The sequence below is a fragment of the Biomphalaria glabrata genome, chromosome 11, assembly GCF_947242115.1.
Source record: "Biomphalaria glabrata chromosome 11, xgBioGlab47.1, whole genome shotgun sequence".
Lineage (NCBI taxonomy): Eukaryota > Metazoa > Mollusca > Gastropoda > Planorbidae > Biomphalaria > Biomphalaria glabrata.
The window spans coordinates 36,436,470-36,462,085 of NC_074721.1; the positions used below are offsets into that span (position 1 = coordinate 36,436,470).

Consider the following 25,616-nt stretch of genomic DNA (forward strand, 5'->3'; position numbering starts at 1 on the left):
CTATATCTTGACCTCACCCCCACCCAACCCTGTGGAATTTATTTGTTTCAACTTAATTAAAATGGATTTACTACATCTTTTAAAGAAATGTTGAAGTCCCAACATAATTTCAGAGAAATACAAATAAATGTGCAGTTATTGTATATCTCTTTTTGAAATATTGTAATTCTTATCAAATCAAAGTCTAACAAACTAATACGCTTGTAGCTCCAAGAAAAGAGAAAACATACAATATCAGATTGAAAAATATAATTGTGTGAGAACCTCCTTACCTATTCTTATTGTTCTCAACACAGAGTTGGAGGGTTCAGAAAATCATTTCTGTATCTGACATATGACTGCGCAAAGGTTTTCCAAATCAAATAGATTTAAATGATAAAACACTAATTCAGAAGGTCTGCATCGACTCAATGTATTACTTTATAACATCGAAAAATTGTTAAGTAGTGTTATAAGTAAAATCACTACTGTATCCTCACAATATGCATTAAATTTTTATGAATAACTTAAGTGTTTTGATATTAAAATGTATCATCTAGTCATTATTAAGATTATCAGTAGCCTACATATTATTTTAGAAATAATATAAAACTATCTGCAACATTTTGTATATGTCAAATTTTAGGGCCCATCAAAACATCATTAAAAGAAAATCAATTCACAGGTTTATAAAAGCATTTTATTTTTCACATGAACAAACTCAAACTTTTTTTAAAAAATTGATAATTACAAATTATCAAAAAGACTTGCAAATAAATTACCTACATTGTCAAATGTTGTTTATTTAAATCAAGTTGTGTACATCCCAAAATTAGTTAAAAATTTTTTTTATCTTAAATGAAATCATACTGGTAATTGACACAAGTATTCTACACAACAGTAGAAAGATCAAATAGTCACAATTCACTTGAAACTAAATACCTTCAATTACACATATTTCAATAAAGATTCTAAAAAAAAAATTTTATAAAGTCTACACAAAAATGTATGCATTAATAAAATAAAAAGTAAGACATTTAAAAAGAATATATAAAAATAATTCAGAATGATAAAGAAACAAATAAAAATTGTTTGCATTCTATTAAACTCTTTTAATATCACAATATTTTTTTTTAATAACCAGTGTCCAAATATTTCTTAAACATTGTATGAAGGCTAATGGTTAAAAAACGAAATAAAAATTAAGAAATCAATCAAAAAGAGTTTGTCATGTATGTAAAAAAAACAACTGTTTACATATTGGCAACAATTATCACAGTAACTTTGAAAAAAACATTCAACAAGAAAATTTCTAGATATTAACAATGTATTGCTTAAGAAACTAGTTTATCTTTCTCTGACCAGGCAATCAATATTGGGGCACTTGGTGGTCTTTCTTCAGGGGTTGAGGGAGTTGTTGGTCTGGCGTTGTTGTACGTGGACTCTCTCTCACATACTCTGGAACATAGAACAATAATTTTTAAAAATTAGAATACCATTAATTAAGGCAATGTTAATATTAATATAAAAACAATTATTGATATAAACCAATACTATTTCTTGGAAAGGGACCATTCAGCAGATTATTAAGAATAACAGAAAACAGGCACTGATAGCAGAAGACAGGCACCGATAGCAGAAGACAGGCACAGATAGAAGAAAACAGGCACTGATAGCAGAAGACAGGCACTGATAGCAGAAGACAGGCACTGATAGCAGAAGACAGGCACAGATAGAAGAAAACAGGCACTGATAGCAGAAAACAGGCACTGATAGCAGAAAAAGCTCAAATAAGAAACAACTTTGTCTGAGTCAGAGGGGACAAAAATATGCAGGTCTTCTGCGTAATGTCAATTGCTTTATTCATTCTTTATCTTTGAACTGTAAAACAATGCTTTATAAATTAGGATCAGCAATCAATAATGTGGTCAATTCCATGAGGTTGTAGGCTGCACATTCTGGCACTTTAACTGAAAAAGATATTAGAAAAGTGCAAACATAAGGCATAAAAATATTGTTATACCAAATTCAAAGCAAATGTTAGTTTTGTTTTACATCTATAAGATGTTCTTTCAGTATAAAGGATTGTTACATCCTAGCCCAAACCTCATGCAAGATGGGAGGAGATAGCAGTGTACAGGGTTTAAACCTAGTACCGTATAGGACAGTTCAGAGTGTATACCACATGTAAAGGAAGCCATCTTGGAATAGAGTAAACAGCTAATCAAAAGATGATGATGAAATCACAGAACATTTTGCCATGGAAAGTTTAATCACAGCTCAGAATGCCTTTAGGTGTGAGTATAGTAAAGCATGCAATTTGTTTCTTTTAAATATAACATAAATGAGTAGATACTATCTTCATATTAGTTTGTATTTATTATCTGATCAAGAAATGGTATGTCACTGTGTATTTTTTTTCTGGACTTCCTCTACTAAATTAGCGACAATAAAATACACTATTCCAAATGAAATGAAAAGCTTACTTTCTTTGGGTATTATACTTTTTCTTATACCAGATACAGCAGACAACAGTTATAATGCAGGCAATGGCCAGTGGAAGACCAACAGAGAGTCCAACAACTAGTGGAATGTTTACTGGAAAAATGACAAGTGGTTAAAATAAATTACAAATGTTATCAAAACAAAGTTTGATTATTTTTATCAAGAATTAGAATGTCTTTAGTAGGAATCCTAAAGGTGTTAATTTTTTAGTCAAAATATATTGAATACCATTGAATTGTTAACAAAATAGGTATGGATATTTTATCAAGGCAATTAAAATTGTATTTATTGGAATCTGTAAATGGCTGTGATTAAAAACAAAATTATGTTTGCTTCTCAGTATCTAAGAGAAAAACTGAAAATAGAAAATAATATTCTAAAATATGTTTACCTAAAAATAAATAGGAAAGGGGTGAAATAAATAACTTGACAAGGAGCCAGAATTGGATTCAGATGCGTAATTTTTTAAATCAAGTTATAACTGGAGCTAAGTTGTGCTTAGTTAGCACCTATGGACAGCAAAGAAACATCTCCCAGATACCCACAATCCCCATCATTATCATCATCATCATTCCTTTGAGTTCCTCATGGAACATAGGGCCTCGACATAAACACGCCACTCTCCACGGTCTCTTGCTAGCTTTTTGATGGTGTCCCAGCTCTTCCCGGTCTTCTCTGCTTCTTCAAGTACACTGCGTCGCCATGTTCTTTTTGGTCTTCCTCTGCGTCTTGTTCCTTGGGGGTTCCACTCTATGGCCTGCCTAGCTCTGTTGCTGGTATCTTTTCTAAGGGTGTGACCAATCCATCTCCACTTCCTCTCTAAGATCTGCACTTCTATATTTTTCTGTCCACTCATCTCCCACAGTTTGGTGTTTTCTACTTTGTCATACCAGTGTATTTTTAGGATATTTCTCAGGCATCTGTTGATGAAGGTCTGTATTTTTTGTTGTGGCTTCAGTTGTTCTCCATGTTTCAGAACCATACTGTAGGACAGCCTTGACATTAGAATTAAAGATTCTTAGTTTAGTCTTGTTTGAGATGTAAGGAGATTTCCAGGTTGGTTTTAGCTGTGTAAATGTCTGACGTGCTAGATTTATAGTACGGCGTTTAATGTCTTCATCTGTTCCACCTGATATACTGACTACACTCCCAAGGTATATAAAATTTTCTACTTGGTCTATTGTCTGAGAATCCAATACTATGTCTCCACTTTGTTTATTGTTTACTTTAAGTACTTTAGTTTTTTGATGGTTTTTTTTTGAGGCCTACTCTTTTTCCTACTTCGCTTAATCCCCACAGTGGAGTAAATCAGAGTGCAATATCAGAGATTTTCATGATATACAATGTCAAGAACACTAAACTGAAGGTCACTGTTTCCAACTAAATGAAAAAGAATTGAGCTAGAATTTTAAGAATATCTCAATGTGTGGTAGTTGATCTTCAAATTAAATCATTTTTACGACTGCTTTATATAGTGTGTTGCCCATTTTTTGTTTTTTAAGTTTTCAGCCCTAGAGTGAAAGTCTAAAGTTTCTTCCATATTGAAATTATATTGAGCTACAAAACAGAAGAGCTCAGACATTTTGGTTCTACACTGCTAGATAATGAACAAAAAAAATGATCAGATCCCTTTCAAAATAAGAGAGCTTATTAACAGTATTTATTTTCTACATCTGATACACTAAAACGCTAGCTATTATGTTTCTTTGCCTAGTGTGAAAATGGAAACATGAAAACTTTGCTATGGAAAAAAAAAAATAATGAAAAAAATAATAATGAAAAAAAATAATAATGAAAAAAATAATAATGAAAAAAATAATAATGAAAAAATTAATAATGAAAAAAATAATAATGAAAAAAATAATTTCTGTAATTGCTTAGTAGGCAAGAACACTAGTATCCACACTATAATAAAGATGCCAAATTATTAGATATTAAAATTATCTAGCTTGAAATGTAGTACTGGACTCGGGAATACAATACAATGCAATACTTACAATCATCTTCCTTGTTTCTGTAATAAAAATGTAAATATTTAATGCATTATGTATGTAAAACATCTAAAATAAAACAAAAATAAAAAATAGCAATTAATGTGTAATAAAAAGAAATGTCCATTCTCATTCACTCGTTGCTACAAAAGTACATACAGTCTAGCATTTTAAATGGTTGAAATTATTTCACAACAAATTGAGAGACAGTTATGGTCTTGAATTATAAAACCTACTTTTCCTATCAGTTGAATTATAGATACAGAAATATACTTTGCTTATGAAATAGAGTGATAAATTCTAGTTTATCATTGCCATACTTGCAGTAAGCCTCTCCATCACTGTTGAGGTCACAAGCAGTGTCTGTGTCACAAGCCTCAAGAGCATTCAATATTTCACATTTGTCCTGCACTGGGGGAACTGCAAGAAATAATACAAGACGTGACTGAGAAAGTAAAATCAATCGGATACTTTTATTACACTGTATTGAATATTCTAAAACTTGATACTAGTGTAAACTGTTGTCATTACTATAACCATTTCTTATCTTATAAGTTGCGAGCATTTCTTCCAAAGAGAAGACAATTATGTTCATCTAGTCATGGATGTTATTAGATACTTAAAATCTGCTATGTCATTAGTTTTCCTGGCTGATTCTGGCAACCAATCCTTTCTCTAATGTTACTAGGGAAACAAGATCCACTTATATGAATTAGTGCTAGCATATGGAATAAGAAACGTGCTTCTATGTTTGTGTCTTTCTGAGTATTTCTTTTAAGTTATGATCAGTGTTTTATGCATCACTGATAATTTACTTTTTAGCCTTCTATCCTGGTGTTTCTCTAAATTTACTGATTTTACAATTGCTGTTACTCTAGCCAAATGTGAATATTCATTTGTTATAAATCGTACAGCCTTACTTTGCATCTGTTTAGTGGAAACACCTTTGCCTTTCATAAGTTAATGGATACAAATTGTAACATAGTGTATTTGTAACTAATCTTTTATAAAGTATAATACTTATAAATTGTCTTAAAAGAGAGGACAATGATTTTATTCCTAAAACGTTTGAGTTCTACACTAATAAAAACTGATACTAACTAATCAAGATATGAAATAGTCAGCATTTTTTTGTTCAACAGTTTTGTAGTTTAACATTAAAAAAATATGTTAGCCAAGAAGCTGAGGTAAACCCCTCAAAGTTTGTTCATTGGCATTTATGTGAGTAATGCCATTAGAAACTGTAATGGGTTGCCTGAATTAGCCAGGAAAACCAACAACTTTAAGTTACTGATTAACAAGCAGTAGATATCCTTCAGAGACGCTCAATAAGGATAGGTCTCAACCATTGCAAGCCTGCATTCAACATAAGGAAAGCCCTAACCTGGAACCCCCAAGGAAAAAGGAAGAGCAGACAGCCCAGGAATACTTGGCGCATGATTTGGAAGCAGATGCCAAGCAGATGGGCAAGACTGGGGACGGTTGGAGAGACTCGCCAAAAAACGAGATGCCTAGAGGAAGCTGGTTGGTGGCCTATGCCCCAGAAGAGACCACAGGCAGAGATGAAATGATGGGATGATTAACATGCATGACTAGATACATGAAACATGTAGGACCTAATTATCTTCTTTTTTTTTAAAGTATTGTCTGTAATCTGAAAGATAAGATATAATGCAGAAAGTGAAGTAATGTCAAGTGAAAAGACAACCTAAAGAACAAAAAGTAGGGCAGTAAAGAAATCTCAGAGAAATGAGAAAAGGTGAAAATAAAAGAAGTAACAAGGTAACACCGACTATAAAACATCAGAAGTTCACAAATTAAAGCATGTTGTTGTTTTTTTATTATTATTTTTGTAACCAACACTCAATGCTCTGAACTGATAAAAGAATTGTCTAAGAAATATTCACTATCAAATATCATCAATCCTTCCCTGCCTCAATGACAAAAGAAAATAACAAAGTAATCTTGAAAAACCAAGTTGGTGGATGATCTAAGTGTGCACAAAGGATTTATTCTCTAGCAAATTTTATTCGCTTATTATTATTATTATAGCTTTTATATAGCGCTACTTTCATGCTTATAGCATGCTCAGAGCGCTTTTGGTCCAATTTCATTTGTGGACCAGTTGGGGGGGGGGGGGGGGGTATCTAGGAGTTGGTTTTCCGTGCTGCCTTTAGGCGCTCAGTAAACACAACTCTGCCCAAGTCAGGTGTCGAACCTCGAGCCCCCTTCTAGGTAGCCAAGACAAGCCAAGTTCAAGCGTACTTGGCCTATCGACCACGCTTCCCACTTATTCTTACAGTAAAACAGGATGGAAGTGCAAGGAGGATTTAAACCAAGATTGACAATAACTGGACAACCAGATTCAAATGTCAGTGTCACGTAACATTTATGGAACAAGCATGCTTTCTTTGAACAGAAGAGGGCTAGTAAATTCCATAAAAGAAGCGAGGTTGCTTGTTTCTAGTTGACTTAGGCTAACTGTAGTATGAGGTAGATAATACAAAGTTTTGGAAAGGACAAGGAAAGTCAGTTGGAGTTGAGAGTTGGGAGTTGAGGGTTGGGAGTTGAGAGTTGGGAGCTTGAACGACCAAAGTAAAACTTCTTAAATTGTAATGTAAAGTGTGTATATTTTAATAAAGTGATTCCTAGTTCCAGAATGAAAGCATTGTATACATTGTGGAAGGAACTTTGTTGTTTGAACTAGTGACTGAGTTTGAAAGAACTGACATTTTCTACATTAAGGCTCCAAATGGGAGAAAGGATGAAGAAAAGTGATTTTAAAAATCTGCCTCTTTCACCATGAACAAAATAATTTAGGGGAGTAACATCAGCTTCCCAGTTAACTGTACTCATTGCTGATGCTTTCTGAGGATTCAATGCTGAAGAAGCATTATCTTATATTATAAACTACAGACATTACTTTAATAGAAATTATAATTACGTCCTACATGTATCCCTGTGTCAATCTGGACATGCATGTTAATCATGGACTTAAAATCTATCCAGGCTCTAATAGCCCTAAGGAAGAAGGAGTGCTTCAACAAAAATGTCCTAGAATATGGAATAAGAAATGAACTGATCTGCACAACAATTCAGCTTCTGACCCACCTAAGAACTCCCACTATGGCAAGTCAAGGATTAAAAGATGACAATAATAATGATGATAGTAGACTAATATATTTTATTTCATGGCAAGCATACAATACATACTTCTTTAAAATTAAACTGAATGAATACTTTCAATCAATTCTCATTTTTTATTTTTTTACAAATATATATATATATATATAATAAATATAAAAAAATTATACAGAATCAAATATCTTGCCATAGAAGAGACTGCCAAACATATTTTCTTAAATCTTTAAAAAATATTCATACCTTGAATATTGCCAACAATAACTGTAGCATTATACAATACACCATCGATAGTAATTCCTGTCTCCCCTATGTTCAAGATTGCCTCCACCATCTTGCTGGCAGCATATGTGGTTACTGTTGTGTCTACCACTGTGGTAAAGTCTACAATTATGCTGCCGTGGCTGTACTCAGCAATAAACAGTATTGACATTAACACAAAATTAGTAATTACACAGTACGTACAGAAAAAAAGAAAGTTATCGGACAGATAAGTTAACTTAAGCCTATTTTGAGTTAATCTGTTTGTCTTTTTTTTGTTTGTTTTGGTCCGGCAGGGTTACATCTATGCATGTTTATTGTATTTTATGTACAGATAAGCAACAATTTAAGTAGCAGTAAGTTTTATTTAGAGCTCAATTTAAGTAACAGTAAGTTTTATTTAGAACTCAGTTTAAGTAACAGTAAGTTTTATTTAGAGCTCAATTAAAGTAACAGTAAATTTATTTTGAGCTCAGTTTAAGTAACAGTAAGTTTATTTTGAGCTAAGTTTAAATAACAGTAAATTTATTTTGAGCTCAGTTTAAATAACAGTAAGTTTATTTTGAGCTCAGGTTTAGTAACAGTAAGTTTTATTTTGAGCTCAGTTTAAGTAACAGTAAATTTATTTCAAGCTCAGTTTAAGTAACAGTAAATTTATTTTGAGCTAAGTTTAAATAACAGTAAATTTATTTCGAGCTCAGTTTAAATAACAGTAAGTTTATTTTGAGCTCAGGTTTAGTAACAGTAAGTTTTTATTTTAAGCTCAGTTTAAGTAGCAGTAAGTATATTTACAGCTCAGTTTAAGTAACAGTAAGTTTTATTTTGAGCTCAGTTTAAGTAGCAGTAAGTTTATTTAGAGCTCAGTTTTAGTAACAGTAAGTTTTTATTTTAAGCTCAGTTTAAGTAGCAGTAAGTTTATTTACAGCTCAGTTTTAGTAACAGTAAGTTTATTTACAGCTCAGTTTTAGTAACAGTAAGTTTTATTTTGAGTTCAGTTTAAGTAACAGTAAGTTTTATTTTGAGTTCAGTTTAAGTAACAGTAAGTTTATTTCGAGCTCAGTGTCCTATAAATAGTGAATAAAATCAGGGAACTGAACAATTCACAAATAAATAAGATATTGGCCAAGTTAAAATAAATGTTGCACAATTTTTTAAAGGTTGAGCTGTTGTGCCTAATTCATGTCAACTTGATTCTGCATCAAACCATATTTCTCATGTTCCATGGGTGGATGAAACAATTTCCAAAGCACTTTATTCATTCTTGAATATCTATTATATATTCTCTTAGTTTAACAACATCTGAGAAGGAATTGCTGGGAAGGTGATGCTGTACACTATTTAAAAAAAAGGGGCTTATGTTTTTGCTCCTATTCAGGGTCATAAGAATGTCTCTCGACTCAAAAAAATTTACCAGACCTGTATTGGAGAAAATAATGGGGGTTTGTCTATACACCTATCACATGACAACTTGAGAAACTGTAGGCAATGGACCCAACTGACACAATATATATATATCACTAGATCTGTGGAAGGGGGGGGGGGAATTCGACTATAACAAGGAATATTTTTTAAATATGGGATGGACCATCCAATGAAATTGTATAATAAGCACACCGTAAAGTAAATACAAATCAAGCAATTACAAAGTATAGAGCTGTGATAAGAAACATTACAGAGAATTAATTGTATAACTTTCAAGAAAACATTTCATGTGTTTAATTTTGAAAAATGCAAAAACAAAAGTAGACTTACTTCAAATTGTTGATAATGACATGTCTCAATCCTAACACTTTCTCTTGGATTCTAGCTTGTATCTGACATGGGGATTTGAGAAACAATGCATTTCAATGTAAATATTTTTTTCTTTAACCTACTAGAAAATGCCTGTGTTTAATGGGTCTTTGGGACACTCTTCAGTTACTTCTAATTATTTCAGCCATAGATCATTTAATAAACTTACAATAAGTTCCAGCAATTTCTTTAAAGTTAGATAATCCTTTCCAAGTTTCTCTCGTAAATTGAGACCCTCCACATTCTTGAAAATTCGAATTTTAAATCCATAGCCAGATGATTCTAATTTTAAAAAAAAAAAGCATTTATACAGCACAAGTATAATGATATGAGACGTAGGTCTTGGACTAGTCTTACTTGATTCTCACGCAGTCAAAATTTAATATAAGTATTTCAATAGTTTAAACCAAGTTAAAATCATTTATAATTACTGTAACATTTCGTTCTATCCACATCCACAGAGTATCCAGAGTTACAGGAACAGGAAAAGTTTCCAACTTCATTGATACACTTTTGTTGACAGCCACCGTTACCTTGGAGACATTCATCTTTATCTGTAACATGTAGGCAAGTGACATGAACTAGTAAGTCTTGTATAGTAACAAATGTTAAATAGCAGCATTTAATAAGTCGTGATACAAACAATGTTTCAATGATGAACAGTTTTAGCTCTATCATTTTAACTGGTCTAAACCCTTGTATATCTAAACTCTTAAACATCTAAACTCTTTATCTAAACACTTGTATGTTGTTTATCAGAATATCTTAACTCTTGATCTAATTTCTTGTATATCTAAACTTTTTTATACCTAAACTCTTCTACATCAAAATATCTAAACTCTTGATCTAAACGTTTGATCTAAACTCTTGTGTATCAGAATATCTTAACTCTTTATCTAAACACTTGAATGTCTTAACTGTTGTTTATCAGAATATCTTAACTCTTGATCTAAACTTTTGTATATCTAAACTCTTGTATATCAGGATATCTAAACTCTTAATCTAAACTCTTGTATATCTAAACATTTTTTTACAACTAAACTCTTGTATATCAGAATATCTAAACTTGTATATCTAAACTCTTGTATAAATAAACTCTAGTATATCTAAACTCTTGTATAACTAAACAGTAGTATATCTAAACTCTTGTATATTTACAATTGCAAGTAATTTCACACTGTTCTATTACCCTCGCATGTATGTCCGTCTGTGGCTAGTTTATAACCAGTGCTACAGGAGCATGTGTAACTACCAGCAGTGTTGGTACAGTTTCCATCACATTCATTTGTGTAGCCAGTTGCACATTCATCAAGATCTACAATTAATAACAAAACAATTACATAGCAGAAATATCAATTGTGACAAAGTCATGTGATCTGAAATGTTTATCACACAATGTAATAAGAGAATTTTACTAGTTAGGAAAAAGGAGGAGCATTCAATTTGTATCTTCCAATAACTAACATGTCTAAACAAAGAAGTTTAAAATGTTATGACTTACCAACACATTCACCAATTTTATTTTCTTACAATGTAATTAGAGAATTTATTAAGGAGGAAATTGGAGGAGTAGTCATATCATCTAGTGACAAGAAAGTAGTCATATCTTCTAGTGACAAGAAAGTAGTCATATCATCTAGTGACATGAAAGTAGTCATATCTTCTAGTGACATGAAAGTAGTCATATCTTCTAGTGACAAGAAAGTAGTCATATCTTCTAGTGACAAGAAAGTAGTCATATCTTCTAGTGACAAGAAAGTAGTCATATCTTTTAGTGACAAGAAAGTAGTCATATCTTCTAGTGACAAGAAAGTAGTCATATCTTCTAGTGACAAGAAAGTAGTCATATCTTCTAGTGACAAGAAAGTAGTCATATCATCTAGTGACATGAAAGTAGTCATATCTTCTAGTGACAAGAAAGTAGTCATATCTTCTAGTGACAAGAAAGTAGTCATATCTTCTAGTGACAAGAAAGTAGTCATATCTTCTAGTGACAAGAAAGTAGTCATATCTTCTAGTGACAAGAAAGTAGTCATATCTTCTAGTGACAAGAAAGTAGTCATATCTTCTAGTGACAAGAAAGTAGTCATATCTTCTAGTGACAAGAAAGTAGTCATATCTTCTAGTGACAAGAAAGTAGTCATATCTTTTACTGACAAGAAAGTAGTCATATCTTCTAGTGACAAGAAAGTAGTCATATCTTCTAGTGACAAGAAAGTAGTCATATCTTCTAGTGACAAGAAAGTAGTCATATCTTCTAGTGACAAGAAAGTAGTCATATCTTCTAGTGACAAGAAAGTAGTCATATCTTCTAGTGACAAGAAAGTAGTCATATCTTCTAGTGACAAGAAAGTAGTCATATCTTCTAGTGACAAGAAAGTAGTCATATCTTCTAGTGACAAGAAAGTAGTCATATCTTCTAGTGACAAGAAAGTAGTCATATCTTCTAGTAACAAGAAAGTAGTCATATCATCTAGTGACATGAAAGTAGTCATATCTTCTAGTAACAAGAAAGTAGTCATATCTTCTAGTGACAAGAAAGTAGTCATATTTTCTAGTGAACAGAAAGTAGTCATATTTTCTAGTGACATGAAAGAAATTCAAAATGTTATGTCTTACCAACACATTCACCATTTTTATTTTCATAGCCTGCATCACAATCACACTTGTAGGACCCTGGAGTATTTTTACAAACCTGAAGAACATTTCAAGAACATAATATTCTTATTAATGTTTAGAATGTTTGAAAAAATGGAGCAAAAGACCCATTTCTATTTTATTAACTGATCTTGACCACGAGGATGTGGCTTTTAAAATGGCTGAAACACAACCAGATTTAATCACTAGATTGACATATTTTGCAAAGAAATCTCAACCTCTGTCTAAACTCCAAGAAAACAAAATTCATGACAATATGTACAACTGAATAGACAACTTATCTGTGACACTCTAAATATTTAGACCATATTTAGACACAAATAGAGGTGTAATCGTTGGGTGTCTATCAACTAAACACTAGCACCAAGCTTTGAAAAAAGCCAAAAAATAGTTGCCCATTGCCCAATAAACATTTAAGTTATGGAGAAAAATTAAAATACTAGTGGAATGATTAAAAGGCCTTGTGGAAATATAGAAATGCTGATCACATTAACAACAAGTTTATATTGCTATAATACTTTAGGCCAGCATACACTGCAATGTAACAAATGTTTCAGTGTTTCAATTAACATAAGCACTGTCTCGTACTCCATCACTTTTAAAATGGAATGTGTACCACTGTTCACTTACCCAATGTAGTTTGTTGGCTGAAGTACACTGGTTGCTGAAGTCACATTCATTGAGATCTTTGTCACATAGTGCTCCAGTCCATCCAGAATGACAATCACACCCTCCTGTTGTTACACTGCATGTACTGTGTGACATGTCACATTGACACTGGTTCTTGCATTCTTCACCAAAAGTCCCAACTGTACAAGCTGAAATTGATACATAATTCATGCCGTTTAATTTCACACAAGTTCTTTCTATTTTCACAATTGTTATTAGGCTGGCAAAAGTAAGTAATCCTAAATACTGTGGAGAGATGAAAGCTTAGCTGGTTTGGTCATATTATCTTATATAATACAGACATTACTTAAAAAAAGAAGATGATTACATGCTATGCGTCATACTGAGCAACTTCCGGAGTGCTGCACAGCAGGTGACATGACTATACTGGACTCTTTTTCTCAATTTTTCTGTTAATATTTTATGTAACTTGTTACTACTGCAATGTTTAAATGGATGTGCACTGTGTCTTTTGGTTTCTAATGTTGGTATGGATTTGAATTTGTGTGGAAATGTGTATTTCAATGGAGTTTTTTGGTAAAACGCTTGAAAGTATGGACAAAATACCCACCAACTTGGAACTTAATAACAAGCCAATTCCTAAGTCTTTAACCAAACAAATCCCTAGCACAAAACGTAAGATGAGAGGACGTAGAGGAGGAATACGAGTCAATTGTAGAGGAAGAGGACAAAGAGGCTTCCTTCCACCCATCGTAAGAGGCAATGTTAGGTTTTTACAAAATAAGATGGAAGAATTAACAGGTTGCTGTGATCATCTGTGTCAATTAAGAGAGTGTTCCTTAATGTGTTTCACTGCAACCTGGCTCAATGATACGATACCCAACTCTTTGGTTGATCTCGATAAATTTTACGTTTATAGAGCAGACAGAACAATTAATAGTGGGAAGTCAAAACGAAAAGGACTCGCAATCTATATAAACAAGGAATATTTCAACGCCAAGAAAGTGAACATCAGGAATACAATTTGTGACCCTAACATTGAACGTATGTGTGTCACACTTAGGCCTTACTACTTGCCTAGAGAATTCACAAAGGTGTTCCATGAGATTTTGTTATTAATGATGATGCCTAGATATTTATATGATTTTACTTGTTCTATCAATGTAGCAGCCTTTATCTGAAGTTCGTGATCCATCTGTTTTTTCTTTCTGATATCTGTTATAAGTTCTTAAGTTTTTGTGACATTCAGTTCTAGAAAGTTGTCAGTGCACCAGTTTGTAAACTCTTCTAGTCCTATATAAAAGCTATCATTAATTAATACATTAAAGCTCCAAATTTTTTAGCACTTGGACTTCAAATTCAGTTATTTATTTCTGATTCATGAGAGATACAGGAATGCATACGCTGTGTCTTTAACATATTCAAGCCATACAAATAATTAAATCTATTGCTCAATGCTAAAGCTAATACAAGAGATAGATTAATAAGATTCATCTCTGAGTTTACCTTGACATTTTCCATTGTTGAGATAGAAGCCTAGATCACATTTACAGACATAGCTGCCAGGTGTATTGACACAGTGAGCATTGGCTTGACAGGAAGTTGTGGTCAAGCATTCATTAAGGTCATCACTACAGGAGCTTCCAGTCCAGCCAGGCTTGCAGCTACACTGACCAGTCACCTAAACATTTTGTTAGTATTTATTTATTTAGTAATTTTTACAGTTTCAAACTACTGACCAGACAAGAAATATTATTTTAAAAAGGTTCGTTTCATTTTAACTGCTTAGAAACAGAGAGAAGACATTTAAAAACAAGATTATATTTTAAGCTTTAATGTTAATTAAATAACTTCAAATACCTTGGAGGTATTGTCTCAGCTGAGGGAACGAAACCTGAACTACTGGCCCAAATAGCACAGTCCACAGCAGCCCTTTCTAAACTTAAAATAAATGGAAAGACAAAGGCTTAGCCCTCAGCACCAAAATCAGACTGATGCTCTCCCTGGTCATATTTTATATGCTTGTGAGTCTTGGACGCTGACTGCAGAGCCAGAGAGGAGGTTCCTAGCAATGGAATTGAAATGCTACAGAAGGATTCTAGGTATCACATTCAAAGACTGCATCACAAACCAAGAGATAAAAGACAGGGTTACTGCAGCGATTGGACCCCATGATGACCTGCTAACTATCCTAAAAACACAAGCTTAAAATCTGTGGCCATATTACAAGATCTTAGGTCTTGCAAAAACCTTCGTTCAGGAAAAAGTACCAGGAAAAAGTAGAAGAGGCAGACAGAGAAAGCGATGGGAGGACAACATAAAAGAATGGATGGGCCTGCCATTGAAAGAAGTTCGAACTAAGACAAAAGACAGAGAGAAATGGAGAAAGACGGTTGATGAGTCTTGCATGGTGTCTCAATGGTCCAATAGACTAAGGGATAGGTAAAAGTAAATGTTAATTATATTTTAATAATGTATTCTGACCTTGTCACAGGAAATGGTATTAGCAGAAGTACAGGAACATGTCTTTGAACAGCTGTCTCCATAAGTTCCTTCTGTACAGCCTGAAATAGAAACCTTTTCATTGTTTAAATGTTCACATCAGCTTTAAATGTATGTTGAATGTTAAATTTTAATTTCCAAATAGAAGAGAAATTATGATTAAGATATTTATTAAATTATCATCTTCTTTGTTATGCATTATTTCTGGTTATAAAATTCTTTAATGGGATCTTACTCTGACAAGTGATTCCATCCAAAGCCAACTTCTTGCCAGTTGGACAACCACATGTTATACGAGTTCCATCTGGAGTCTCAGCGCAAGTATCAGAACAAGGGTTATTTTTACACAAGTCAATGTCTGGAGAGAGAGAGTTTAATATCTCTAAGTATCAGGTCACACTTTAACATAAACAAAAAATGTGTTATAAAAAAAAATAAAGAAAATTCCTCCTTTATGAAGCTAATTATTTTTTTTTTTTGATTGGCTACTTTGACATCAATAACTACTGTATAAATTAATTAAGGAAAATATTTATCCCCAAACTAAAAAAAAAAACCTGGTTATGTCCAAGGATAAATCAACTCTGTATAGAAGATTCTAGTTGGGTGATTGCTATCGATCCAGACTTGGGGGAACATTAAAAGACTAAGACACTTGATCTACTTAGAGATAGAGTATTGATATTATGTATTGAGAAATATTATATAGATATGCATGTTGTGACAATTGAATTCTTGTATTTAGAAAAAGATTTTTACACAAGACAGTGTTCAAAATGTTCCTAAAAGCCTATTTGTTTATGCCCACTTATTATATAGGCATACATGCAGGAATTTAAACTTATGTGCTTTCAAAAAAGAAAAAATTTAATGTTAAGATAATTATTATTAGAAAAGACTTTCTAGGAAAAACTGTTAGAGCTGTTTTCTAAATCTTTGTCCAGGTTCCTTTAACAAGAGGACTTTTTAAAATATCTAACAATAACACAAATGATGACACAAAAATTTTAACAGTAGGAAAACCTTAAGATATCTTTTATTATACCATTTACTAAGTGGATATTAATTTATATTAAGAATCAAAGTAAATAGATTCTCTAAAGATATTAATATATGGCATCAAAATAATTAACAGTTAACATTAATAAATAAAACTTTTGTCATTGACCTTACATGATGCAGTAAACAAAATGTAAGCTTTTTACCTATACAATGAGTATTATCAGAATCTAGAATTTTTCCAATGGGACACAGACAAGTCTCAACATTATTGACAACAGCACACTTGTCAGAGCAGACTTTGGTTGAACATTCTTTTGTGACTGGAGAAATAAATATGTATTTCAAAGGATGCACTGGCCTTGGTTAATGTCAGTAAGTTGATACTGTTAGTACACTTATAAAGATATTTTTATAGGGTGTTTTTACTGTAATTGAGTTTAGATGAGATAAAGAAAGAGAGAAAAAAATGTTACTGGATATAAAATCTTTAATGACTGAAGAAATGTTTAAATGTGAATGAAAAAAGTTTGAATAAAATAGGTGTGTACCAGAACAAGTGACTCCATCTACATTCAACTTTAACCCATTGAGACATAAGCAATGATAGCCTCCATTGGTATTCTCACAACTTTGTTCACAGCCATCAATGTTTAGAAGACACTCGTCTATGTCTGGTCAAGGAAAATGTCAGGAAAAAAGAAACAACAACATATTTTATTTGTATAGTCATATAAATGGTTAAATTAATAAAAAACTATGCACCTGTGATATTTTTTTACTATGAATAAGAGACAGAGAAAACAATTAGAAATATTCAGCTAATAATGAAACCAATGATTACATTGAGAGAGTATTCTAGTTCTCTTTGACATGTACATTGTGCAGTGGAAGTATTAATGCACTATGTCTAGCCATCTTGTATTTACCTAAGCAGGTTTTATTGACTGGTTCAAACTTGTAACCTGTATGACATGAGCAGGTGTAGCCTCCAACATAGTTCTGACATACCTGGTCACACTTGTTGCTAAGTAAACTGGAACATTCATCAATATCTGCAGGGATATAAGAGATCAGACATTGATTTAAAATATGTATTAATTAAAATTGTACTTACTTATTTTTTACAATGCCTCTATTCAAGTCAGAACTTCAAGGAACCTTCAGGAACCTGCATCGACAATGATCTAAAAAAATAATTCTAATGATTTTCCTAGAAATTTAACAGTTGATGTATATCCCTGAGAAAAGTTGGCTACATGGGGAAAGCTTGTCGGACCATTATAATTTTTCAAAATAAAAAAAAAATGTATGTAAATTAAATTTTCTAAGCATTAGACGTAGATCAAGATCCAACACTGGTTTTGAAAACACTGTTGCGTAGGGAATTTCTTAATGTAAGGCATTATTGATTCAAGAGTTTGATAAATTAATGTTCAGGAAAATTTTGCTCAATGTCTTCTTAAGTCTAGATCTAAATATCATTGGAATTAATAAATAAAAAAACATTGTGTAGTCAGTTGTTGTATACTATGGAATAATTGATTTCTTTATTAAATTTTAGGTTGATATAGTGGATCTAGATTGTGACTAGATCTTTGAGAGTTCTAAATAAGAAGTCTAGGTCTAGTTTTAGATCTAGATGTCCATATAAGGAAAATACCAATAAATAATTGCACACGTATGTGTTGCCCACTAGCTGAATCAGTAACATTGTTAGTTCAAGCAGATGATGGTGTTAAAATCACGATTCAATACCTGGTTTAAACACATCAATTTTTTTACAAATATTTTATTATATTTTAAGTTTTATAATAGTGGTATTGTCTTTTTAAAAAAATGTCATTTTCATGTCTTTCTTGTTAAAAATTAGAAATTAGTTTACACTAACTACATACCTTTACATTGTCCAGAAACTTGAGTATATCCATCTAGACACTGACAACTGGCACTGCCATATGTATTGACACACTTCTCTCCCTTACCACAGATCAACAGTCCAGTTGTACATTCATCCAGGTCTTTCTCACAGTGTGTACCTATGAGAAATATTTTTATCAATTATCAATCTGACTAGATTTTGAAAGGTAACTTAATAATTAACATCATTATTATTACCTGTTTTAAATTACTCATAAAGAAGCTGTTTAGTTCTATGATTAACTAGAAAAAAAGCATAGGACCAGGAAATAAAGAAAAGTGAAACAGTAGTAAAGAAAACACTATTCACAAATCCATTCAATTGGAAAGAAGAAGTGGTGTGTTGAATGTAATATGAAATGTAGCAGAAATAAGAACTCAATAATCTTATTAGTGAAATTATTTCATTTACTAAAATGAAAATCTTTGTTTTTTAGCATTTAAGACACAGCACTAAAATATAGACCTAAAATTTATTCATAATATAGAATAAGCAATACAAGCAAAAAGAAACAAACTAGGCATGGACTGTTCAATATTAAATGGTAGCTATAGTAATTGAGATTTGAAAATGGTATTGAAAAGGTGAACAACTGTCTCAAACATACAGCTGACACAGATTTAAAAAAACTGGCTTGGTCAAACATTTTTTTTTGTTTTTTACTTCAAGAGATTATATCCTCTTTAAAATGCACATTTTGTAAGCTTTTCACATTTATCCCACCTGAGTATTGTTAAAATATCTTTTTTGTAGTATTTTTTTTCACATCCAGTATGAGTAATTAATATAACTGATCTCCCTTTGACCATTCCAATTTAATATTTGTGGCTCATTCCCAGGTAGAAGTCAAAATCTCTTTATTTTATTTATTGTCCTGCATTTAGAAAATAATGATACAAATATTCCTTGAAAATGTACCTGCAATTGTGACATACAAGAAATGATCCTCTAAAAACCAGTCTTCCTGGAAGCTGGTCCTTAAATTGTTTAGAATATACATGTCACGTGACAAATATACTTAAAGATGACCAACATATACATACATGCACACAGGAATATGGGTTTGTCGACAGAGGAGTTAGAAAGGTTACACAGAAAGGATATAGAGGGTGATCAAAGGGAAAGAAATTTATAATTTACAAAAATTCACAACCTAAAAGACACAAGAAAAGAAAAAGATGACAGGCAATAAATGTTCAAAGTGCTAACCAGTAAATCCAGGTTTACAAATACATCCCTTCTGAGGGTCACATCTGTCAGCTCCAGTGCTACAGGCACAGTCATTGGAACATTCCAGTCCCCATTTACCTTCACCACAGGCTGGTGAAAACAACAAGTTAGATATAGAATTAAAAAGTCATATCACTTCACTGAATGTGGGTCAGACCAAAACAATGTAAATTTAGAAAAGATAAATCACTAATACAACAAAGACAACTGTTGATGTTAAGACAGTGAGCACTATTTGGTAGCCAACTCACCCAGACATGTTCTTTGGTCATTGTCCAGTTTGAACCCAGGTGAACATGAACAGGTGAATCCACCAACACTGTTCACACATTTCTCTTTCTCTCCACACAGGTTCAGAGAGTTATAGTCACACTCATTGATATCTGGAATGTTGATTTAAACACACTCGGCAATTAATACAAAAAGTAAATAATTAGTTCTTTAAAGAGTTGACTATGTACATTGTGACAAAATATTTGTGAAGACCAAGTGCATAAATAAGATGACAAAATGTGCCTCTTCATTTTTATATGTTAACCATTGTTTCAAAAGAAAGAAAAAACAGATGTGCGAAAGTGCCTTTAAGTGCCGGATGTGAAGATCTTTTATATTTGATGTAAAGATGTCTTGAAGTTACTATAAGATTGTGTTGATCAGACAATGTGCTTTTGAAGTAGCAATTTAATATAGTTTTCTATTTCAAACAATTACTGAACACTCAAATAAGATCTTCATGCTAGAGATTTAAAATTTAAACCATTAATTCAAAAAATGAAGATCCTGCAACAATAAATACAAAGATTTAATTCCAGAACTAGGAATCACTTGAATATAATGCACAATATACAATTAAATTTTAAAAAATAACTCTCTTTGTTCAAGCAGATAACTACAACTAGATATAACAATGGTACTGGTTCTACAACTTAACTAGATTCTTTCTACAACTTTACATAACAATTTTTTCCTAGATCTTCACTCAACAAAATTTTTTTCTACACCTGACTTTCTTTCACATTTTCTATTCATGAACCTGTCTCTGTACTGCAAATAAGCCACGACTATCACACTGCTATGTCTTCACTGCTTCCTTTTATGGTCATGGTAAGGGAAAACAATCCAGTCCTGCTGCCAGGGCTAGTTGCTATGGAGATGGTTGCAGAGAGCTAGAAATAAACTTAGCTAGTCTATGCTTTGTGACAAGATGTTAACCAATGTTTAAAAAAAAAAAAACAGATGTTAACATAACAAAAACAGATTGCTTTTCTTACCCACACATGTGTTACTGCCTTGAAGACTAAAGCCACTGTTACATGAGCAATGAGATGTGTTGGTGACCAGGTCTACAGTACAGATGTCACTGCAATTTAAATTTGACCCTACACACACATCTACATCTTCTGAAAGTTTCAAGTCAAACAAAAACTTTTAATAACAACATTCTATATTTAAGTGCAATCTATTTTAAGGAGTTGTCTCCAAATAAAAAAAAAAAGCCCAGTTGTCCATTATAAAATATTAAAATATATGTAAATATATATTGACCATATTTTCGCACATTTAACCACGAGAAATACACATTTTTACAAACAAATGGAAGCAGTGCTGGTTATACAAAAGGTGCTGGGTTTACAAGATTTATTTTACCCATAAACATAGCAAAATGATCCAGAACTGAGACGTTGGTTCTTGACCTACGACCCAGATGGTACCACAGGCTGAGAAGTGGAGATAACAACCGAAACTATAGACATACCTGTGGGTCCTTTAGTTCGCTATGTGGTTGAGAAATGTTCATTGGAAAGATTTATGAACATCTCATTATAAATCTCAAGAAAACAAATAGTAATGATGATAGTATATTATCTACCAATAGTTTACAACAATCACACTTTGCACAAGCCTGGTATATAAGGGTTCAGGCTGTAAGAATTTGTTTTTACTTATTTTGTAATTTGTAAGGGGTATATGCATGTGTGTGGTATATATGGTACATATAACATGGGGGCACTGTGACTGAGTGAACCTAGGGTCCTGAATTTGAATCTCTGCAAAGGCTGGGATTTTGAATTTCTGGAAATTTAGGGCACCCCTGAGTCCACTCAACTCTAAATGGGTACCTGAATTTAAAGGGGGAAAGTAAAGGCGGTTGGTTGTTGTGCTGGCCACATGACCGCCTGCTTATTAACCGTTGGCCAAAGAAACAGATGACCTTATCATCTGCCCTATATTATATCGCAAGAAATGTAAGGGGATCTTTACTTTTATATGTAAAATGCCTTTTTATGTAAGTGACTCTAATCCTGGCAAAAGAAATATTAGTCTCCCAATGGTCCAACCTAACTTAGGTATACAAATAAATAAAATAGAATTTAAATGATTATTAATTACTTTTTACACAGTTGGCTCTATCAGTGTCAAGTGTGAAACCATAGTAGCATTTACAGTTGAACTTTCCTTCAGTATTTTCACAAATCTGTTCACAGTTGTGACTTGATGTGGCACATTCATCAATATCTATTGAAATATACATATGTACACAAACAAATAGTTTTTTTAGTGATATATATATATATATATATATATATATATATATATATATATATATATATACAGAGAGAGAATGACTAAAAGATAGTAATGATATAACAGCAGACCAAGGATTTGCAAACACAGATATTTGCAGATATTGTCACACATCTATGTGTTTACAGATATTGTCACACATCTATGTGTTTACAGATATTGTCACACACCTATGTGTTTACAGATATAGTCACACACCTATGTGTTTACAGATATTGTCACACACCTATGTGTTTACAGATATTGTTACACATTCATTGTCTTACCTCTGCAGACGTTATTTTTATTTCTGGAGTAGCCAGGCCTACACTCACAGGAGTAGCTGCCCTTGTTGTTAATGCAATCTTCAGTAGACAGGTCACATTTGTTGTCTAGCACATCAAGGCACTCGTTGACGTCTGAAAACCAAAAATCAGAGCTAAAGATATACATTCACTTAAGTTCTGCAAAGCTTTAAGAATACATTTCCGATTCTCTTTGCTTCATCAACAACAATATAATAAAAAATCTTTTTTTGTTACCAATAATTTTTTATAATTTAAATGTGGGTAATAGCGTTGAGAGAAATGGGGTGAGGTGATAAACAGATCATGTGTGGTGCCCCTATGGTTCAACAGACTAAGGAGTGTTTCCAAAACTGTGTTCTGCAGAACCCTAGTGTTCCACCAAGCCTGATTAGATGTTCTGCAAACTACTGCAATAATCAACTAGTAGGCTACCACATAAATTATCTCTCTAAAAAAAAATAAGCAAAGTGTTCCACTAAATTCTCAGAATGTGCGAAGTGTTCTGTAAAGGAAAATGCTTTCGAAACACTGGACTAAGAGATTAGTTCCGATTAACACTGTAGAGATAATTGAATGCAAAAAATTTGCTATAAAAAAATACAGATAAAAAGCTTTTGTTCGTTATCATGAAAGTAAAGAATGGCAACTTTTTTTTTTTTTTTTGCTATAATACCTGATATAGAAGGATTTTTTACTGATCATGATTTAATAGACAAATAATGAGCCTTATTATGTACACATTGAAATTACCTACTTATGAAATAGAAAAGCATGTTGTATACTATGAATATCATGCTATAAAAAGGCCAATAAATCAATCCTTGGCAGACAATTAGTCTGCATAGGATGTGACAAAATGTGTGGATCACAGAAGAATAAACAAAAATATTTCCTTCCTTAATCTTCATCCTTCAAGACAAGCCATATTAAACAGTAATTGACTGACTCTATTACCCTCTTCATCCTTCAAGACAAGCCATATTAAACAGTAATTGACTGACTATTACCCTCTTCAGCCTTCAAGACAAGCCATATTAAACAGTAATTGACTGACTCTATTACCCTCTTCATCCTTCAAGACAAGCCTTATTACACATAGTAATTGACTGACTCAATACCCTCTTCAGCCTTCAAGACAAGCCTTATTACACATAGTAATTAACCTATTCTATTACCCTTTTCCACAATAATTAAACCACAAAAATATCAAAATCAAATGTTAGTTACATTGGAATAAGGTTATTATATGAGATCAAGTTTGATGCAACATTAACACAGAATAAATTATAATGCAATTAGTGAAAGCTGTGAAAATAAAATACAATATAATTTACCTTGACACTGCCCAGAAATATTATCAAAACCAGCAGGACATTCACATTTAAATGAGCCCAATGTGTTTGAACAGATCTGACCAATGGAACAAGCTCCATCAGTGGCGCACTCATCAACATCCTCATTACAGTGGTCTCCCTTCCAGCCAATATTACACTCACAGCCTCTGATGTTGTTACAAGAGCCACGGCCGTTACACACACATATATTTGAACAGTTGTGACCATAATATGGCTGGTCGCACTCTGCAAGATGCAAATTAATTTTTTTTTTTTTTTAAATTGCAACAATATAAATGAATAGCTATAAAGGTAGAATTACACATAAACATTATATAATTTGGGATGTGTGTCTGAGTGGCATAGATTTCCTTAATGGCTCCCTAACAAGGGGGCTCAACTTTGAATCCTGACTTAAACTGATATCCCCTACTGTCACACTCTCAGTTGACATTGCATGATTTAAAGTTCACGTCAAGCTAAGAGTTAAAAGACACATGGAATTCCTGATGTAGAAAACAGGAAGTAGAATGAATAAAGTTGACTTTGAGTTCAGTCAAGTCAGTCAAGTTAGTGAAGTCAAGTGGGATACTTTGGACCGTGTGGTCAGTAAAGTGTTATCCTCTGTAGGAGGCAGTCTAGTATATTTTAGTCTGCAACGGACAGTAGTGACTTAGAAAAGTCTGTAGTAATTGCAGTTAGAAAGTAACTTGTGGGCAGCTGTTGCCAGTGGTCTTTTTGAGACATGTATTAGTTAATCTATATTTCTGCACAGTGTTACCCGCTGAGATGCGGACGTGATTTGTATTCTAGAAAGTTTAACGTATTGGATACCTTTGATACCGCTGTTATGCGGATAGGATTGTTTATTATTTCTTGACTTGTAGCACTAACAAGGAGTGCAGTATTATTATGTTGTAAAATAAACTTTATATTTGTCTGCTGAAACGGACTTAAGTCAGTTTGTAGTATATATAATTGTCGCGTGTTAAGAGTACTCCAGGAAGCAAGAACACAGCATTTCACGACATTCGCATTCTTCAACATTACACCATTTAACATCTTTTACACCTACACCCACAGGTCCTTACAAGAGTGCACTGAGCATGCTTTAAAAAGCAATTAGAATTTGTATTGTTTCTTGAGGAATGAGAATATTTTTTTTTTATTTGATCTATGATTAATAACCTACATACATAATGGCCTAATCAAAATATACAATCCATCATTCTAAAGGTTACCTTCCATTTTCTCAAATTTAAAATATCTGGTAAACTGTAAGGGATGATTGCAAGTTCAAAATCAGGACTATGAAAACAGTGCTAAGTGCATACAATCTAGTCATCAAATTTAGGAAAATGTCCTATGTCAAATTGATGACAGATTAAATTTAGATACCGGTATAGCAATACAATTTTTCCTAATGTTGAATTAATTCTAACCAATTTTCTCTAAAGTATACAAATTAAAGGAGGCACGGTGACTGAGTAGTAAAGCGCTTGGCTTCCAAACATGGGGTCTCAGGTTTGAATCCTGGTGAAGAATGAGATTTTAAATTTCGGGATCTTTGGGGTACATTTGAGTCCACCCAGCTCTAATGGGTACATTTTGGATGGGGAAATGTAAAGGCGGTTGTCATTGTGCTGACCACATGACACCCTTGTTAACGGTGGGTCACAGAAACAGATGACCTTTACATCATCCACTCTATGAATTGCAAGGTCTGTAAGGAGAACATAACTTTTGACTACATAAATGAAAAACAACATTGAGAAAATAGAAAGCAACTAGCAGAACCAAA

General features: G+C 32.7%; 1 protein-coding gene across 1 annotated transcript in view; it reads right to left on the bottom strand.

Moving 5' to 3' along the window:
• Positions 1-661: 661 nt before the first annotated feature.
• The window catches only part of LOC106079276 (mucin-4-like), a 49,542-nt gene continuing 24,587 nt past the window's right edge, over positions 662-25,616 (bottom strand). Inside the window, exons 22-45 of the mRNA XM_056004419.1 lie at positions 23,816-24,061; positions 22,461-22,592; positions 22,000-22,125; positions 20,880-21,008; positions 19,860-19,991; positions 19,588-19,698; positions 18,356-18,496; positions 17,387-17,512; positions 17,009-17,131; positions 16,664-16,780; positions 15,694-15,816; positions 15,441-15,520; positions 14,463-14,637; positions 12,957-13,144; positions 12,288-12,363; positions 10,858-10,983; positions 10,100-10,222; positions 9,838-9,950; positions 9,630-9,691; positions 7,860-8,020; positions 4,796-4,895; positions 4,482-4,498; positions 2,466-2,577; positions 662-1,437 (exon numbers count right to left, since the gene is read on the bottom strand). Of these exons, the coding sequence (XP_055860394.1) occupies positions 1,314-1,437; positions 2,466-2,577; positions 4,482-4,498; positions 4,796-4,895; positions 7,860-8,020; positions 9,630-9,691; positions 9,838-9,950; positions 10,100-10,222; positions 10,858-10,983; positions 12,288-12,363; positions 12,957-13,144; positions 14,463-14,637; positions 15,441-15,520; positions 15,694-15,816; positions 16,664-16,780; positions 17,009-17,131; positions 17,387-17,512; positions 18,356-18,496; positions 19,588-19,698; positions 19,860-19,991; positions 20,880-21,008; positions 22,000-22,125; positions 22,461-22,592; positions 23,816-24,061 (2,963 nt within the window). The 3' untranslated portion in view covers positions 662-1,313. The remainder of the gene's footprint in view (positions 1,438-2,465; positions 2,578-4,481; positions 4,499-4,795; positions 4,896-7,859; positions 8,021-9,629; positions 9,692-9,837; positions 9,951-10,099; positions 10,223-10,857; positions 10,984-12,287; positions 12,364-12,956; positions 13,145-14,462; positions 14,638-15,440; positions 15,521-15,693; positions 15,817-16,663; positions 16,781-17,008; positions 17,132-17,386; positions 17,513-18,355; positions 18,497-19,587; positions 19,699-19,859; positions 19,992-20,879; positions 21,009-21,999; positions 22,126-22,460; positions 22,593-23,815; positions 24,062-25,616) is intronic.